The following is a 16,894-nucleotide window of genomic DNA, read 5'->3' on the forward strand; positions in this document are numbered from 1 at the left end:
GATAGGTTATTATGGTTCACCTATCACAAGTTAATATATCTTAGTAGTAAAAATAAATTTAAATGCAATATATTTTCAGAATTAAAAATTTAAATTATTTGATAAAAAAAACTCAATTTTGAATTCAAATTTTAATTTAATTGATTTATAGAATTATTTTAAAAATATTATATTTAACAAATTTAAATTTAACATTTTAACCCGAATCTAAACAATATATAAATGGGAGTCTCTAGCAATTAAACTGTAAATTGACACATTTTCAAGTTTAATTGATTGATACGTTAATATTTTTAGTTTTAATTTATTTTACAATAATTTTAAGAATTAAAAAAATATTGCTTGGACATGACTAAGACTCAAGTTTACAAGGAAGCTTATAGATTCTTATCCTTGTAATGTGACAAAAAATTAAAACATAAGCTTCTCTAAGAAAACGGTACTTGAAAAAATAAGAGAAGAAAGAGAAAAAGAAGGAGAAGGGGAATGGAAACATAAGAAAAAGGGTAGGTGACGCAAGGGGGAGGGAATCACTATCAAAGAAAGCTACGATCAATAATGAAGGAACGAATAAAGAGAAAAATCTACCTTGTAATTTTCAACCGCATTACTTTTATTACGGGTCAAGTCCAAAATCTACCTTCTCACTCTCATGACTGAATGGACAGCGACCCTCTTTCGCCGTTGGTTCCCCATAACCAAGATCCACCACCCATTTTTTAAAGTCAAGCTACTGGTAGTCTTCTTCTTCTCCGTCTATTCCAATTTAAATATCTTATCATGTTTTCTTTTAGTTTATTATTCTTAATAATTAGATGCATCAATTAAGAATCAAGCTTTTATAGTATAAATCCTTCATTCTTTTTTAACGATTTATAATTCTCAATAGATATATATATATATATTTTTTTTTTTTTTTGTTCTTTACTTTTTGTTGTTAGAATTGGAACCACAAAGAGTTATTTTTCTTGCAACAAAAAAATTCATTGTTAAGTAACTTGCCGATTATTTATTTTCCTTTTAGCGATATGATAGATTGATAGAATTTTGAATAGACAAAATGATAAAATTATAAATTATCTTCTTTAATTTAAATGTCCTATAAGATTGATGAGTATACTAAAATATTGATTTAATATGTTTTCACATTGTTTAGAACATTCTTAGTAAAAATATTTTTCTTGTTTTTTGTAACATTGTTTTATATAACACAAAAGAAAGGAGTTCATAATGTAAGCATCTTTTCATTAACCTTGATTTCATCACGAGTAATGACAACGGCACAAGTGTGCTTTCATTTTTTTTTTTTTCAGGGCAAGACGATAAGAAAGGAATCAATCCTCATTTTTTATGAGTTTAGGTATATTTCTATGTTCTTAACCTTGTAGTAATTCGCTTAAGGTAGCAAAGCATCACTTACCATAATAAGAAGTATCACTGACGAAATTTCTTTTATTGATAATTATCGATGGATTATCGATAAAATATCGATAAAATGTAGTTATAAAAAAAAATTGACCATCACCATCATACTAACGGATTATCAATGAATTTAATTTTATAAATAAAAAAATAGCATCATTTATTGCAAAAAAATACTAACAAATATTTTTGTCGATAATCCATTGAAAATTATTGACGAAAAATTTTCGTCAATAAAAAAATTTGCAAAGAACATTAAAGATTACCAATGAAAATTCTATCGGTAATCCATCAAAAAATTTAAATAAAATCAAACCTCCCTCCTAAAATCTGGAAAAGCCATTATCCTTAAAAAATTCCCCCCACAAACCCCTAATCCCTCTCTCACCATTTTGAGATGTTGCTAGTCGACCGATATCTCTCGTCTTTGCCATTTATTAATTTATTTCTTTTTAAAAAAAATTTTTTATTGTATATTTATTGAGTTTATTGTTAAATTTATTGTTATAGATTTGTTGAGATTTATTGGATTTTTTGTTATTTATTTGTTAAGTTTTTGTTGGGTTAAACTTTTAGTTAATTTTTGTTGATTTTTTGTTGAGTATTGTTAATTTTTGTTGATTTTTTTTTAGTATTGTTGAGTTTTTTTTTTTTTTATTTGTTGAGTATTGTTGAGATTTGTTGGTTTTTTTATAGATTTATTAACTTTTAAATTTGTAAGATTTATGTTGACTTGTTGTTAAATTTGAATTTGATATGTATTAAGATTTATATTTGTTTTGTTGGATGTTTTATATTTAATATTTTTAAAATTTTAATAATAATTATAGTAATTAAAAAATTCATATTGATTTGATGTTAAATTTGTGTTTGATGTGGAATAAGATTTATATTTGTTTTGAAAAAAAATTTATATTTGATTTTTAAAATTTATTTATATTTGGTTTTTAAAATTTATTAATAATTATTGAAATATTATAGTATTATTGTATTGATAAAAGGTTAGTAAAATTTATAATATTAAATAGTACTATGAGTTGATGTACTTTAATTTTTTTTTTTTAATTTTAGGGTGTAGAATAAAAAAATATTATGAAAGTTAAATGGTAAAAAAAAAAATTAAATTACATTTTATAATTTATGAGTTAATGTATAATAGTTATTGGGTTTTTTTTTTTTTTTTTCAAAACTCTCAATATGAATGATTGATCAAACTTAATTTAAATAAATTATTTTTTTTTTTAATTTTCATAATCTATCCATGAATGTATATTTTGAATGTGGGTTTAAAGTGGATGTATATTATGTAATGAATATGATGTTTTATTGAATGTGGATTTTCATAATAGTGAGATACAAAGAAGGTTATAAATTGAATATGGATTTTTCATAAGTTATAATCAATCTCAATAATCTTATAGCGAGATACAAAGAAGGCCATAAATTTTTTATTTTTTTTTCTCTTTCTCTCATAATCACAAAATTTGCTTGATTTTTGGTTGATCCTACAAATAACCACCTCTTTTTTTCCTTTTTAACAAAGTTACATTTATAAATAATAGTTAAAACCTCATAATATAAACCCTTGCTTTTGTTTCTTTTGCTAACTCTCTTTTTTTTTTCCCAGCCTTAACCTTTACCCTTTTAATTTTTTTTCCTTTCAAAATTTTCATTAAAAAGCCAAACAAAAGTATGGGTAATTCTAGGTTTCTAGGAATCTAATATTCCTTTGTCTTTATTTCTTTGATGGTTTTGTTAATGGTCTTGGGGTGAATTGAGGTAACATGGTAACCCATAAACTGTCTCCCCAAATAGTGGTTTAGATATTAAAAGACAATAGGATAAAGAAAGTGACACTTTTTGATATAGATTCAATTACTATGAGTTAGACCTAACAATTTATATATTCGTGTCGTGTAAAATACTAAAATTTATGTATTTGTATCGTGTTTTATGTGAAAATTATGTGTCATAATTCATGTCAACATGAAAATATAAAATACATTTTTTTTTGTTTTGTTAAACACATATATAGTTATTACTATAATTTTAAGCCATGTCACATTTGTGTCCTATTTTCATATCATATTTGTGTTGTGTTATCGTGGTATGTTTTAGATTGCCAGGTCTACTATGAGTGCTATTCTAAAAAGTGAAATTGAAGTCATGGTTGCTATTCCTAATGATTGGCTTCTTACTTTGAATAGCTATTATCATGCTCAACAATAGGTTAAAAGGAATGTCACAAGATATAACTTCAATGGAGGTGTTAAAATTACGTTTGTTCAACTTTAACTTTTATTGGCTTCTAATTTGTCTTGTAGGATTTTATTTATTGAATTATTTTTCTAATGTTTGTTTTTTTAGATTTTGATTAATGTTGATGTCATAACGTTTAGATCTGGGGATCTATCGCTTGACATTGACTTAAGGAATCATCACCAATCTTTTTTATTTAGATGCGATTGGTCACCTACTGAATTTATCATTTCAAGAAACACCTAAGCTTGACTAAAAGTTTATAAAGAATAGGTTCGGGTCTATTAACCGAAACAGGGTTCAAGAATTCGATTACGAGTAAAGAAGGTTATAGCACCCTTACAACGTCCATCGAAAGATGGTACCAACTTAATTTCGTGTAATCCAATAAGCCTTAAAAATTTTACCAAGTAATTAATTATTAAAAATTATTCTTAATTAACTCCAATATTTTTACCAAAAAATTAAGAAAAATTCTCTTACCTCAAAAGTATGCAAGGAAACTATTGTTTCTCTTGCAGAGGCCCCATCGTCGGATTATTTAACATTAAAAATTTTTCAAGAAAAAAAAGAAATAAAATAAAATAAAAAAGAGGAATCATGATTAAATTTTTTATATAAATCCTTTTCTTTTCATTTAAAAAAAAAACTAATTACTTTTGTACAAAAAAATTTGATACTTTCAACTTTTCCCTAAAATGTTTTTCTTGATAATTTTTATTTTTAAGGAAAATCGGTACTTCCAACTTTTCCTCAAAATATTTTTTTTTGAAATTTTAATTTAAAAAAAATTGATACTTTCAACTTTTCCTTAAAATGTTTTTCTTGATAATTATAATAATAATAATAAATAAATAAATGAAGAAAAGAAAAAAAAAACCTTTAAGCGGCTCGGCTAGAAAATGGTACGGTTCCAAAACGAAAATGGCTCCAGAAGCTAGGCTCAACGGCTCGATTTGCTGCTCGGCTCGACTGGAGCCCAGGCAGGGATACGGGTTGCTGTTTGGGTCATCATACGGGTTGAGTCACCCACTTGAAAATGCGCGGATCCTCTGATATTAGTAAGGCCAAAACGACGTCGTTTTTAATAGGTATATAAGGCTAATTCTCAACATTTTCAACAGAATTCTTCTTTTTCCTCTCTCTCTTCCCCCTTATTTCCTCTCCCTCTCTCTCTACCTAGATGAACACCGGTTGGATCCTTCACTAGATTCTGGAAAGTGTCGTCGGAATCTGGGTTGATTCGTCAGACAATCATTGAAAAATTTAAGCTTCACCGAAATCTTCGCCAAATTCTAAAAATCCTCGTCGAAAAATTCAATTGGCCTTAGAAAAGTTACCGAAAAATTCAATCAACATCAAAAAATTCAACGAAAACTAAAAATTTTTTAAAAAATTTCCAAAATCTGAGGATTTTTCAGATTTTTAAGAAAACCCCTTTTTTTTCTCTAAACCCCAAGAATCTTCAAAAAAAATTTATGCTTTTTACTCGTTATGTTTCTGACTTTTTTGCTTTCTGTGTGTTGCTTCTGTTTCCTTCTGATCTTTATGTTTTCTGTTCTGCGTTTCGTGTGATTTTTGTTTTTTGTTTTTCTCCCTCTTTGTGTGATCTTCTAGGTTGTATTTATAGAGAACACTCAACAGAGTTTCTAATAAACTAGGAATTCATCTTCAATTGGATTTTCACATTATCAGAAACTTTAAGAATCATCCTGAAGAGATTAAAATCAATTGCAATTTTGCCAGTGCTTATACACGATAGAATTTGTAATTTTTTCTCATTTTTTTATTTATATCCTATTATCTAAAAATAAAACAAATAATAATAAAAAAATTCAAAATAAAAATCAAAATAAAAATAAAATAAAATAAAAATAAAAAAAACAGTTGGACTATCACTTGGACTCCATTGAATCGGGCCCAATGGGCTTAAGCCTTGGTCCTATTAAACCAGACCCAATGGGCTTGGGCTTGGGCCTGGACCAATTAGGATGTCTACAGTATTATCAAATGTTTGTACATAATTTGCAACATATATGTATTTTTGTATTTTTATTTAATAGAATTCATAAACAATTTTGTAAAATATTTTACATTCTTTTATGAATAAAATGGAACATTTTGTTTATTTAATTTTCTATTTATGTATATTTAGTATTCATGTAATTATTTTAAAAATAAATTAAAAACTAAAATAAAATAATAAAAATTATAAATAAATATATTAAATATAATTAAAAAATAAATATTACTGATAGATTACCAAAAAAAATTCCATCAGCAATTATCTATGAATTTTGTTTATTACCAACAAAATAACATTACTTATTTGATTAACGTTGACAGAATTTTTCTATTGATAAATCTGTTGGTAATGTTATTACCGATGGAAATTTGGCTTTTACCAATGAAATTTTTCGTGGTAATGCATGAGAATAATTTCACATTATGCTTAATGTTTGCAGCGTCTTTCTTTTTATTTTGTAATAGGTAAAAAGAGGTTACATTCTTTCTTTTCTTTAGGTAGTGATATTTAAGAATCTCTATTGACTATTGCAGTCTATTTCATATGAATCTAATTGTCTTGCCTAACTAATTTATGGATTTATCCTTTTTTCTTTGGATTTATTTAGTTATTTGGTCGCATACGAAATTGAGAGAGCAAAAAATGGAGGAAAAACAAAAAGAAAAGGTAACAAAACATGTGGAAAGTCTCAGCTACTTAATTTTGAGATAGCATGTTATGTTTTATAGTTTGAAATTTTGACAAAATTAATTTCCAACATGTGAGTCTTGAACATAGCTAACTCATTGTATGGCATTGTAGATTGTTGGTGTTCATTCTTTATTGTTAATTATTATATTGTAACTGTTTAGATGTTACAAGCTCGTGTTAACAGTACAAAGGCTTTATATAAGTTTTGTCTTGCATATTTGCAAATATCTTTCATTTAATTTTCTATTACCACCTTCAAAATATAAAGTATCAACATATATGTATGGTCCAATTGAATTGTCAATTAAACAATGCAAAAGCTAAGTATATGCTTAACAATAGCTGATGAGAAAAAACCCTTGATTTATTTTAGTGAATTCAGTGGAACTTGATTTAATGCTTTGAGCTGGCTATAATTAGTACATAATTATATATTATTGGGTTAATAAACATTCCAACTTTAAAAATTGTATATAGATTTAAAAAGGTTTTAATTACTTTTAAAATAGCTTTAAACTATACTGTAACCAGCATTGTTTGTTATATCTAAGACTACATGTTATATATACTAATATATTTTCCCAACTATACTTTTTGTTTTTTTTTTTTTTCGAATAAACCGAAGTTGTGATTTTCAAGTTTTGTTTTTTTTAATCTAATCTCTTTTGATGTTTGGTTTTTTTTTTTTCTTCATTTTAAATTGTTCATTCAATGTTTATTTATCAAAATTCAATAAATATATTTTTATCTAAATCACCATGAAAAAGTAAGATATATAATTTTTTATATAATTTTGCATGATATTTAAATTTTAAATTTATAATAGATTGTGATTATAAGATGAACAACTTGCACGCGTTATTTAACTTCGGCGCGATGACCATCTTCTTTAAGAAAAAAACTCATCCCCGCGCAAAAGCCTACGCCTTAATAGGAGAGTATAGCGTGTATGCTGGCACTAGCTGTTGATACTGGAACAGCCACGTGGTTGATGAATGAGACGTCCAAGAGTAATAGCCATGGATAGCGGCAGTCATTTTCTTTGGAAATGTTCAAACTTCAAACTACACTTCTAGTTTTGAACACCCACCGCATCTCACTTGTTACGATATAGTAAATATAAATTTGAATACCTAAGTCTGATTATAATTCAAAGTATTAAAAACTCATTTTTAATTTTGCGACTAAAATCAAAATGACATTTTGCGGTTTTCATGTGAACTCAAGAGACAAGGAACTGTGAAAGACACCAAATAAGAGAACATTTTATAATACAAGTATCAATTTAAAAAATTTTTTAATTTAAATAATATATATTTAATTTAAAAATCATTTATAATATTAAATTTTTTTAATAAAATTTTAAAAACTCCACGAATCTCCACAAGTTTATGATACCAATATCAACTTCTACTGCAATTATGAAACTCTCTACACAAATAGCAATGGTCGAATCCTGCTTTAACAAAATGAAAATCTAACAAGAGGATTGATCATCTACAGTAAGCCAGAAAGCACATGATTATTTAAAAGTCTAAAAAGGAAAACTCCACCCATTGAAAGATGGGTCAATTTTTATGTTATTTCTTGGATAACACTGGTATTGCCCCCTCTATATAAACAGGTATGTTTTATTTCTTTATACCACAAAAAAACCATCAAATCATTTTTTTTCTTTTGAGAAACCATCAAAGCAAATTAAACATGGAAGAAACAACAACTCTTTACTCATTTATTTCTTTTATCTTCCTTCTCGTTTGTTTAACTTGTTGTTTCAATCAAGAAGAAACCCCAAAAAGCTCCCACCAAGCCCACCTTCACTTCCCATAATTGGCCACCTTCACCTCCTAAAACCCCCCATCCATCGTTTGTACCTTAGTTTTTCACAAAAATATGGTCCCATCTTCTCCCTTCATCTGGGTTCTCGGCTTCTTATTGTAGTATCATCTTCAACCGCAGCCGAGGAATGCTTCATTAAGAACGATATAGTTCTTGCCAATCGACCCAAGTTAATCATAGGGAAGCACTTAAGGTACAACTATACCACAGTTTCAGCCTCGTCTTATGGTGATCATTGGCGCAACCTACGTCGCATCTGTGCCCTTGAAATCGTCTCATCAAGTCGCTTAAACTCCTTTGTGAGTGTTCGAAAAGATGAAATCAGGCGCTTGTTGATGATATTGTCGTATGATTCGCGTCAAGACTTTGCGAAAGTGGAGCTGAAATCCATGCTTACTGACTGACGTTCAACAACATCATGAGGATGGTAGCAGGGAAGAGGTATTATGGAGATGGAGTGACAAATGAAGCTGAAGCAAGAGAGTTTAAGGACTTTATAGACCAGGCATTTAGGAATGGTGGAGCAGCAAATCCAGCAGATTTCTTGCCTGTATTGAACTGGTTTGGTCAGGGTTTTGAAAAGAAGGTGAAGAAGCTTGGAAAGAGGATGGACGGGTTGCAAAAGTTGATCGACGACAATCGAAGTAAGAGGCAGGAAAATACCAAGATTGATCACCTTCTTTCCTTGCAAGAATTTGAGCCTCGTTACTACACTGACGAATTATCAAAGGTTTAATACCGGTTAGTTGAATATTTTCTTTTCTTCTTTTTAATTTTCATTATTTTTAATAATCAAAGACATTCAGTCTTCAATTACACAAATATGAATCTTCGAATATAGATATAACAAAACCCATTACACATGAGAATAACACCTAATTCGATATCTTGTTAAATTTTAGAATGAACTTTCCACTTTAAACCAATTAATGATAGACGAAAAGTTCTTATTCAATTTATGTGCCTAATTGACAAATTAACATTATTATGCAGGTGCTTATACTAGCAGGAACTGATACATCAGCAGTCACATTAGAATGGGCAATGTCCCTATGATGAACCCGATGTATCCAAGCTTCATTACCTTCAAAGTATTATATATGAGACACTTCGATTATACCCTGCACTTCCCCTTCTGGTTCCACACATGCCATCTAGTGATTGTACCATAGGTGGATACAACATCCCACGTGGTGCCATCGTTTTGGTGAATGCATGGGCCATTCATAGGGACCCAGAACTATGGGACGATCCAACAAGTTTTAAGCCAGAGAGGTTTGAAAACGATGCTACATGGACAGGATGGTTTGATTTGTCTGGCCCTTGACCCACAAATATTTTACTAGAATTGGATCCAATAACATGATTTTGAGAATTGGCCATGTTGAATTCAAATCGATTCAAGGAATGAGAAAAGTTTGGAGAAGGGTATCCATTGCATACGGGAAAACCTATATGAAAAAACCCAAATTGAAATTTGCAACTTCTAGCAAAGAAGTTTCAAAAGAGATAAGCGAAAAGTATGGAACCCTAGACATTAATCTTTTGTTAATAGAAGTTATACCCTTCATGAAACGAAGTAAGAAATGGCAAAAGACTCATTCTTGAATACTGGCAATTACAGAGAAAGAAAGTTTGAGAGTAGATCAAAAGGACGAGAGTAAATAATTTAAGGTAAAAAATTAAAGCTACCTTACAGGAACTATAGGCCGTTGCTGAGAAAGCAAAAGCATGGAAAGACTTAAGACAGATGCCAGGCCCCTGATTTTCTACAGAAAAAATGTTGAAACCTTATTTGAAAGTCCAAGGTCAGACCAATTCAACGGCCGCCTGGCAGCGACAAGCTGGAGTTGCGTGAGTTATTAAAGGACAAAAAACGTGTAATAAATTGTCTTGAATCATTTTATAGCAAATCCAAAGCATAAGAGGTTCGGGTTTTAAATGCTTTGATTCACCTAATAACTTTAAAAAATGGTATTTAACAATTATAAAGTCTTATTTAGATTAAAATATGATACTTATAATTTTTTATTTTATTTTTAAATTACAAAATCTTTATTTAAAAAATATCAGAAGATTGCATTAGATCATTACTCATTATATTAACCCATCATTAAGCTGCACAAATACAAGATTCGTTGAAGCAAACTTATATACATTTTGATAAAAACAATGCTATGATGAACCCGATGTATCCAAGCTTCATTACCTTCAAAGTATTATATTTGAGACACTTCGATTATACCCTGCACTTCCCCTTCTGGTTCCACACATGCCATCTAGTGATTGTACCATAGGTGGATACAACATCCCACGTGGTGCCATCGTATTGGTGAATTCATGGGCCATTCATAGGGACCCAGAACTATAGGACGATCCAACAAGTTTTAAGCCAGAGAGGTTTGAAAATGATGAGAAATTAGGTGAACATTCTCACAAGCTAATGCCATTTGGGTTAGGAAGGAGGGCATGTCCAGGAGCAGGCCTAGCTCAGCGAGTGGTGGCATTAACTCTAGGTTCATTGATTCAATGCTTTGAGTGGGAAAGGGTTGATGGGAAGGAAATTGATATGACTGAAGGAAACGGAAGCACCATGCCTGAAGCTCACCCATTGGAGGCTATGTGTAAAGCTCGCCCAATCGTGAATAAGGTTTTTTATAAGGAAATAATTTGATTAAAATTGTTTAATTTGTTTGTTGCAAATATAGGCTTTAATTACCTATCTAGTATTATATTTTTACTGTATTAATCTAAATTTTGTTTGACGATTGATTCTCTTATAATTAAGGGTAATTTTCTTATAATTGCATAGCTGTCAATTACTTATAGCTATAATTATCTTAGCAAAATTTTAATGAGCTCATTTTCCATGCATAAAGTCTTTATTTAGTACTTTTGGAAATTAATTAAATGTGCTATTGTTAACCACATGCTAATGATGATTTTTTTTATAAAAAAATCTAAGCTTAAAAATAAAAAAAATTATAAATATTGATATTTGAATTTAAATTTGTTAAATATAATCGAGTGACAGAATAAATTTATTAATGAAAAAGAATCATATATGGTCGATACACTTGATTGCCTATTTTATTAAAAGTTTAAACAATTCAAATTCTAAATAAATTGAACCAAATAGATCCAAGGTATATTTCAAATATGAAAATGAGCATGACAAAAATAGTCAAACGAAAGAAGACTTTGAACCAAATGACCGTGAACATGAATGTTGACCTAGAACAAAATCCACCAAACTTATTTCACTCCAATCATGTTTTTCTATTATGATCCGCAAAACATTTTTTTTTCTTAAGTAGAAAAAAACAAGTAATAAAAGTAATGATTAGACGGAATTTTTATCTTTGAGATAAATTTGGGATGTTGGAAATCCAATTTGCATTGGTTACACTTTTTTTTTATTGATTTTAATAGATTTAAAGATTAGATTAAATCATTTTGTATTTTATTTTTGCTTTTTTTCTCATATTTTGAATTTATTAACATCAAATATTAAAAAAATGTATAAAATTTTTTTAACTTTATACTATGTAAGTTGATCCCTTCTCATATATATGTATGTATGTATATATTTATATGTATATAAATATGTATGCAGAGAGATAGAGAAAATTAAGTTGCGTCAACGTAAACATAATTTAAAATTATATCACATCAATGTAAAAATAATTTATTTTATAAGAAAATTATCAAATGTACTAACAATAAAGTTTTTAAATTTCACAAGCAAATTAAAAAAGTAATACATATTTCTTAAAATATATTTAAAAAATAAAAAAATTTAATTAAAAATAGAAATGGTACATGTATTAGTCTCTTAACACTATTTGTAAAATTAAAAATTTATCCTAATAATGTATCTAATACTAAATTTTGTTTTATATTCTTTTATAACTTCTCGTACAGTAATATTTTTACATATAACCGTTAGATTTGATCATTTATTTTGACTTTTGTATTATTTCGATAGATAATAATATTTTTATTATTATATATTAACAGTTAAACTTTTATCATTACTGAATAAATAGTTAAACAATTTTTAATTAACTTAAAATTTATAATGAATAATATATATGAATAGGACATAAAATTTAATGATTAATTAATAAATATAAATCGTATAAAAAATATAAAATGATATTAAGACTAAATTATATATTATATTATATAATCTAAGCAATGAATCAACATGCAGCAAGTCACCAGATCAGACAATGGTGTCATCGTCCAGCAGTCTAAGGCTCTAAGCCTTGCTAAAAAGAGTATCACATTCACGTTTACAGCGACGCAATTGATGAGACGATTAGCCACGAGTGGTTGAGGTTAGATACCAACGAACGCGAAATTTGAAATTTTCAAATTAACTTTGGCTTCACTTTAATTTTGTCGCTGAAATTGAAAATAACATCTTATAATTTTCATATCAAAACAAAAACTAGTGACAGTGCTATGATTATTATTATTATTATTATTATTAGTGTCATTGAATTTATATGATTGTTTAATTAAATAAAAATAAAGATTATTTTATCATATTAGTAATGTAATTTTTAATCTTTATAAGTCGAATTCAAAAATTTATATCAAACATTGTTTATTACATTTGTTAATTTTTTATTATGATTTATCGAATTAAAAGATCTCACAATCGACATATAAAATTGTAATTTTAAAAATAGTATTTATAGTTCGTATTATAATTTTTAATAGATAAAAAGACGCAATGGTACAATGATAGCGAGCATTAATTTTTTTTTTTTGGTACATGCAGACTGAAAATCATTTATGAAAATTCCAAATTATATTTATGGAAAAGAAATTCAATCGATTGAGTAATCTTGCCTAATATTTTAAGTAATGTTTAGTATAAAGTGATCATTTTAATAAATTTTTGTAATTTATATACGGTGATTAGATCATTATATTTAGTAAACATTTGATAATTTTATATAACAATGATTTTGAATTACTAAAAGTGATCAAATCACTATTTTAAAAGGATAATCTAATTTCCATTCAAAAAGATGAATAATTTTTATTACGAGGTGAAGTCATATGAAAAATTGATAATAATCAATATTAACCATTTAATATGTAAATTAAAATTTTGATTGTTTTTAAAATTGTAATTCTTTTATATTATAAATTTTATATTTTCAAACTAATATTTATTATAATAAGTTCAAAAATAATGTGTATTTTTAAAATTTTTTTAATGTTTTATATATAATATAATGACTTTGTTTTTTTTATTATGATTTTAATAAATTAGTTTTATTTTCTCATTCAATTTTTTTTTACATAATTTATATTGTAAAAGTTAGTTTACTTAATAAATAAATATATTTATTAATTAAATAATTTAATTATATTTATTATAAAATAAATAAAATATTACTATATTTTATGAATTATTATCTTTAAACAACATTTAAATCATTAATTTGCATAACTATTACAATAAGAATGTTTATTTTATACTTTTAAATAAAATAATATTTGAATTTTTATTAATACCAAACACAAATGATAAGATCACCTTAATTATAGGACTATCTTGGTGATTACATTACTATTATGATTGAAAAGATTATTCTCCAAGATCATATTAGTAAAGTCAACAGTCAAGATAAACAAATATTCAGATAGAGATAAAATTGAAAGAAAATAATTAATATGAGTTGATTTATAAGTCTATATAAAAAAATAAAATAAAACTTGTTTGAAGAATATATTTAATTTGTTATAAATGATATTTTTTAACATTATTATAAAAAAAACTATAAAAGTTTTTCCTAAGCACGTGGGATAAACTTCAATTTTTTGCATTTTAGAGAAGTCTTTTTTTTTTTTTTTTGGGTGGTCTTTTGATTTTATAGGAAGAGGATTTTGATTTGGCTTTTAGAACAGATTACGTACCTTTATCCTCGAGTCAAACGTTTAAATGTATTAAAACATTTTATCTTGGAAAGAAAGAAAGAATATGATTAATAATTTTGGTTTCCATAATATTATTTTCATCTTTGTTGGAGGCAAATAAATTGTCTTCAGATAGTGCTTTTTTTTTTTTTTTTTGGAACAATTATTTTATATTTATAATTGATAAAAAATTAAAAAAGATTAAAAGAAGTATTATATATATCTTGTAAGTTTAATTAATTAAAACATTTTAAAAAATAAAGATCAAAGTCGAAAATTGTTGACCAAAATAAAGTTGGATTGATCAAAATGATCTAGTCTAGAATAAAAACAGAAGGGGAAATAAGCAAAGAAAGCATGTGATTATCATGCATGTTAAAAGTTTTAACTTTGGAAAACTCCACCCATTGAAAAATGTGTTTTCAAAATTTTGACCTTATTTCTTGAAGATTCATCACAAGCATTCAACAGGTAAGAAAACATCATCGTTGCAAACTATATTACTCCCTCTATATAAACAAGTTCTTTTCATTTCTTTACACCATAAATAAGCCTTCATCAAATCAAAGTAGGAGGGCACAGTTATACCAAAAGCAAACCAACAATGGAAGAAGCAACAGTTCTTTACTCATTTCTTTCCTTTATCTTTCTCCTCATTTGTTTGAACTTGATGTTTCAATCAAGAAAACACCCCAAAAACCTCCCTCCAAGCCCACCTTCACTTCCCATAATTGGCCACCTTCACCTCCTGAAACCCCCCATCCATCGTTTGTACCATAGTCTTTCACTAAAATATGGTCCAATCTTCTCCCTCCACCTCGGTTCTCGGCTTCTTGTTGTAGTGTCATCTTCAACCGCAGCCAAGGATTGCTTGATCCAGAATGATATAGTTTTTGCCAATCGACCCAAGTTTATCGGGGGGAAGCACATAGGCTACAACCATACCGTTATTACAGCTTCGTCCTATGGTGATCATTGGCGCAACCTACGTCGAATTGGTACCACTGAAATCTTCTCATCATCTCGTCTAAACACCTTCATAAGTGTTCGAAAAGACGAAGTAAGGCGCTTGTTGCTGAAATTGTCGTGTGATTCACGTCGAGACTTTGCTAAAGTGGAGCTGAAATCCATGCTTGCTGACTTGACGTTCAATAACATCATGAGGATGGTAGCAGGGAAGCGGTACTATGGTGATGAAATGACGACTGAAGCAGAAGCAAGGGAGTTTAAGGACCTTTTAGCAGATTTATTTAAGAATAGTGGAACTGCAAATCCAGCAGATTTCTTGCCTATATTGAACTGGTTTGGTGGGTTTGAAAAGAAGGTGAAGAAGCTTGGAAAAAGGATGGACGAGTTTTTGCAAAAGCTGATTGACGACCACCGAAGTAAGAGGCGGGAAAACACTATGATTGATCACCTTCTTTCCTTGCAAGAATATGAGCCTCATTACTACACTGACGAAATTATCAAAGGATTCATTTTGGTTAGTTGAATTTCCTTTCTTCTTTCTACTTTACCAACCGACTGCATAGCTATTAGTGCTTTTTAATATTTTTAATAGAGGACTTTTGGCTTTGAATTACGTGAACCCACCATTTCATCTAAAAGATTCAAATATGTAACATCTCATGTAGACAAAAACAAAAAAGCTATTTGAAAAATGAACATGAAACTTGAAACATGTATCCTCGATTAAGAAATTAAAATTGTTGTGCAGGTGATGATAGTTGCAGGAACTGATACATCAGCAGTCACAATAGAGTGGGCAATGTCCAATTTGCTTAACTACCCAGAAGTATTGAAGAAGGCTAGAGCTGAAATAGACAGTCAAATTGGCCAAGAAAACCTGATTGATGAAGCAGATGTTTCCAAACTACATTACCTTCAAAGTATTATACTCGAGACACTTCGATTATACCCTGCAGCTCCTCTTCTGCTTCCACACATGCCATCTAGAGATTGTACCATAGGCGGATACAACATCCCACGCGGTGCCATCGTATTGGTGAATGCATGGGCCATTCATAGGGACCCAGAACTATGGGATGATCCAACAAGTTTCAAGCCAGAGAGATTTGAAAATGATGAGAAATTAGGTGAATATTCTCACAATCTAATGCCATTTGGGTTAGGAAGGAGGGCATGTCCAGGAGCTAGCTTAGCCCACCGAGTGGTGGGATTAACTCTAGGTTCATTGATTCAATGCTTTGAGTGGGAAAGGATTGATGGGAAGGAAATAGACATGAGTGAAGGAAAGGGAACCACCATGCCTAAAGCTTACCCATTAGTGGCTATGTGTAAAGCTCGCCCCATCGTGAATAAGGTCTTTAGTAAGGAAATTTGATTACAATTGTTTCATTTATTTGTCATAAGTTGGGTCAGAATATTATATTTTGCAAAAATAGGCTTTGATTAGCTATTTAGTATATTGTATGACGTAAAACTTGTAGAGCAGTTATTGTGAAGTATAAATAGAAATGTTACTTTTGAAATTAATAGATTAATAAATAACTTCATTACAAGTTAGTTATGTATATAATTTTTCAAAATTTCTCATCCAAATTTGTATCTCCACAAAGGATGAATAACTTATGGAAAATAGTTTTAATTTATCATTGGGTAGTCAGAGAATTTCTGCAAAATCATGAAAAATTCTCACTTGAATAATCGAAATTCAATCTAACACCGTGTTATCAAAATTTTCTTATGCATATTGGA

At 28.4% G+C, this 16,894-nt stretch overlaps 1 protein-coding gene and 2 pseudogenes across 2 annotated transcripts; all 3 read left to right on the forward strand.

Moving 5' to 3' along the window:
- Nucleotides 1–7,880: 7,880 nt before the first annotated feature.
- Nucleotides 7,881–9,662, forward strand: LOC111314633 (cytochrome P450 81Q32-like; annotated as a pseudogene). The gene is made up of 2 exons (XR_016332638.1): nucleotides 7,881–8,977; nucleotides 9,230–9,662. The product of XR_016332638.1 is annotated as a cytochrome P450 81Q32-like (transcript).
- A 305-nt stretch (nucleotides 9,663–9,967) lies between these two features.
- On the forward strand, nucleotides 9,968–11,017 carry LOC149512206 (cytochrome P450 81D1 pseudogene; annotated as a pseudogene).
- A 3,697-nt stretch (nucleotides 11,018–14,714) lies between these two features.
- Nucleotides 14,715–16,668, forward strand: LOC111314635 (cytochrome P450 81Q32-like). Its single transcript, XM_022916186.2, has 2 exons — nucleotides 14,715–15,659; nucleotides 15,894–16,668. Exons 1-2 carry the CDS (start codon nucleotides 14,781–14,783, stop codon nucleotides 16,518–16,520), a joined length of 1,506 nt encoding a protein of 501 aa, XP_022771921.2. The 5' UTR covers nucleotides 14,715–14,780; the 3' UTR covers nucleotides 16,521–16,668.
- The last annotated feature ends 226 nt before the right edge of the window (nucleotides 16,669–16,894 follow it).

Source organism: Durio zibethinus, chromosome 23, assembly GCF_047325235.1.
Source record: "Durio zibethinus cultivar Kanyao isolate XHJ-2024 chromosome 23, ASM4732523v1, whole genome shotgun sequence".
Taxonomy (NCBI): Eukaryota; Viridiplantae; Streptophyta; class Magnoliopsida; order Malvales; family Malvaceae; genus Durio; species Durio zibethinus.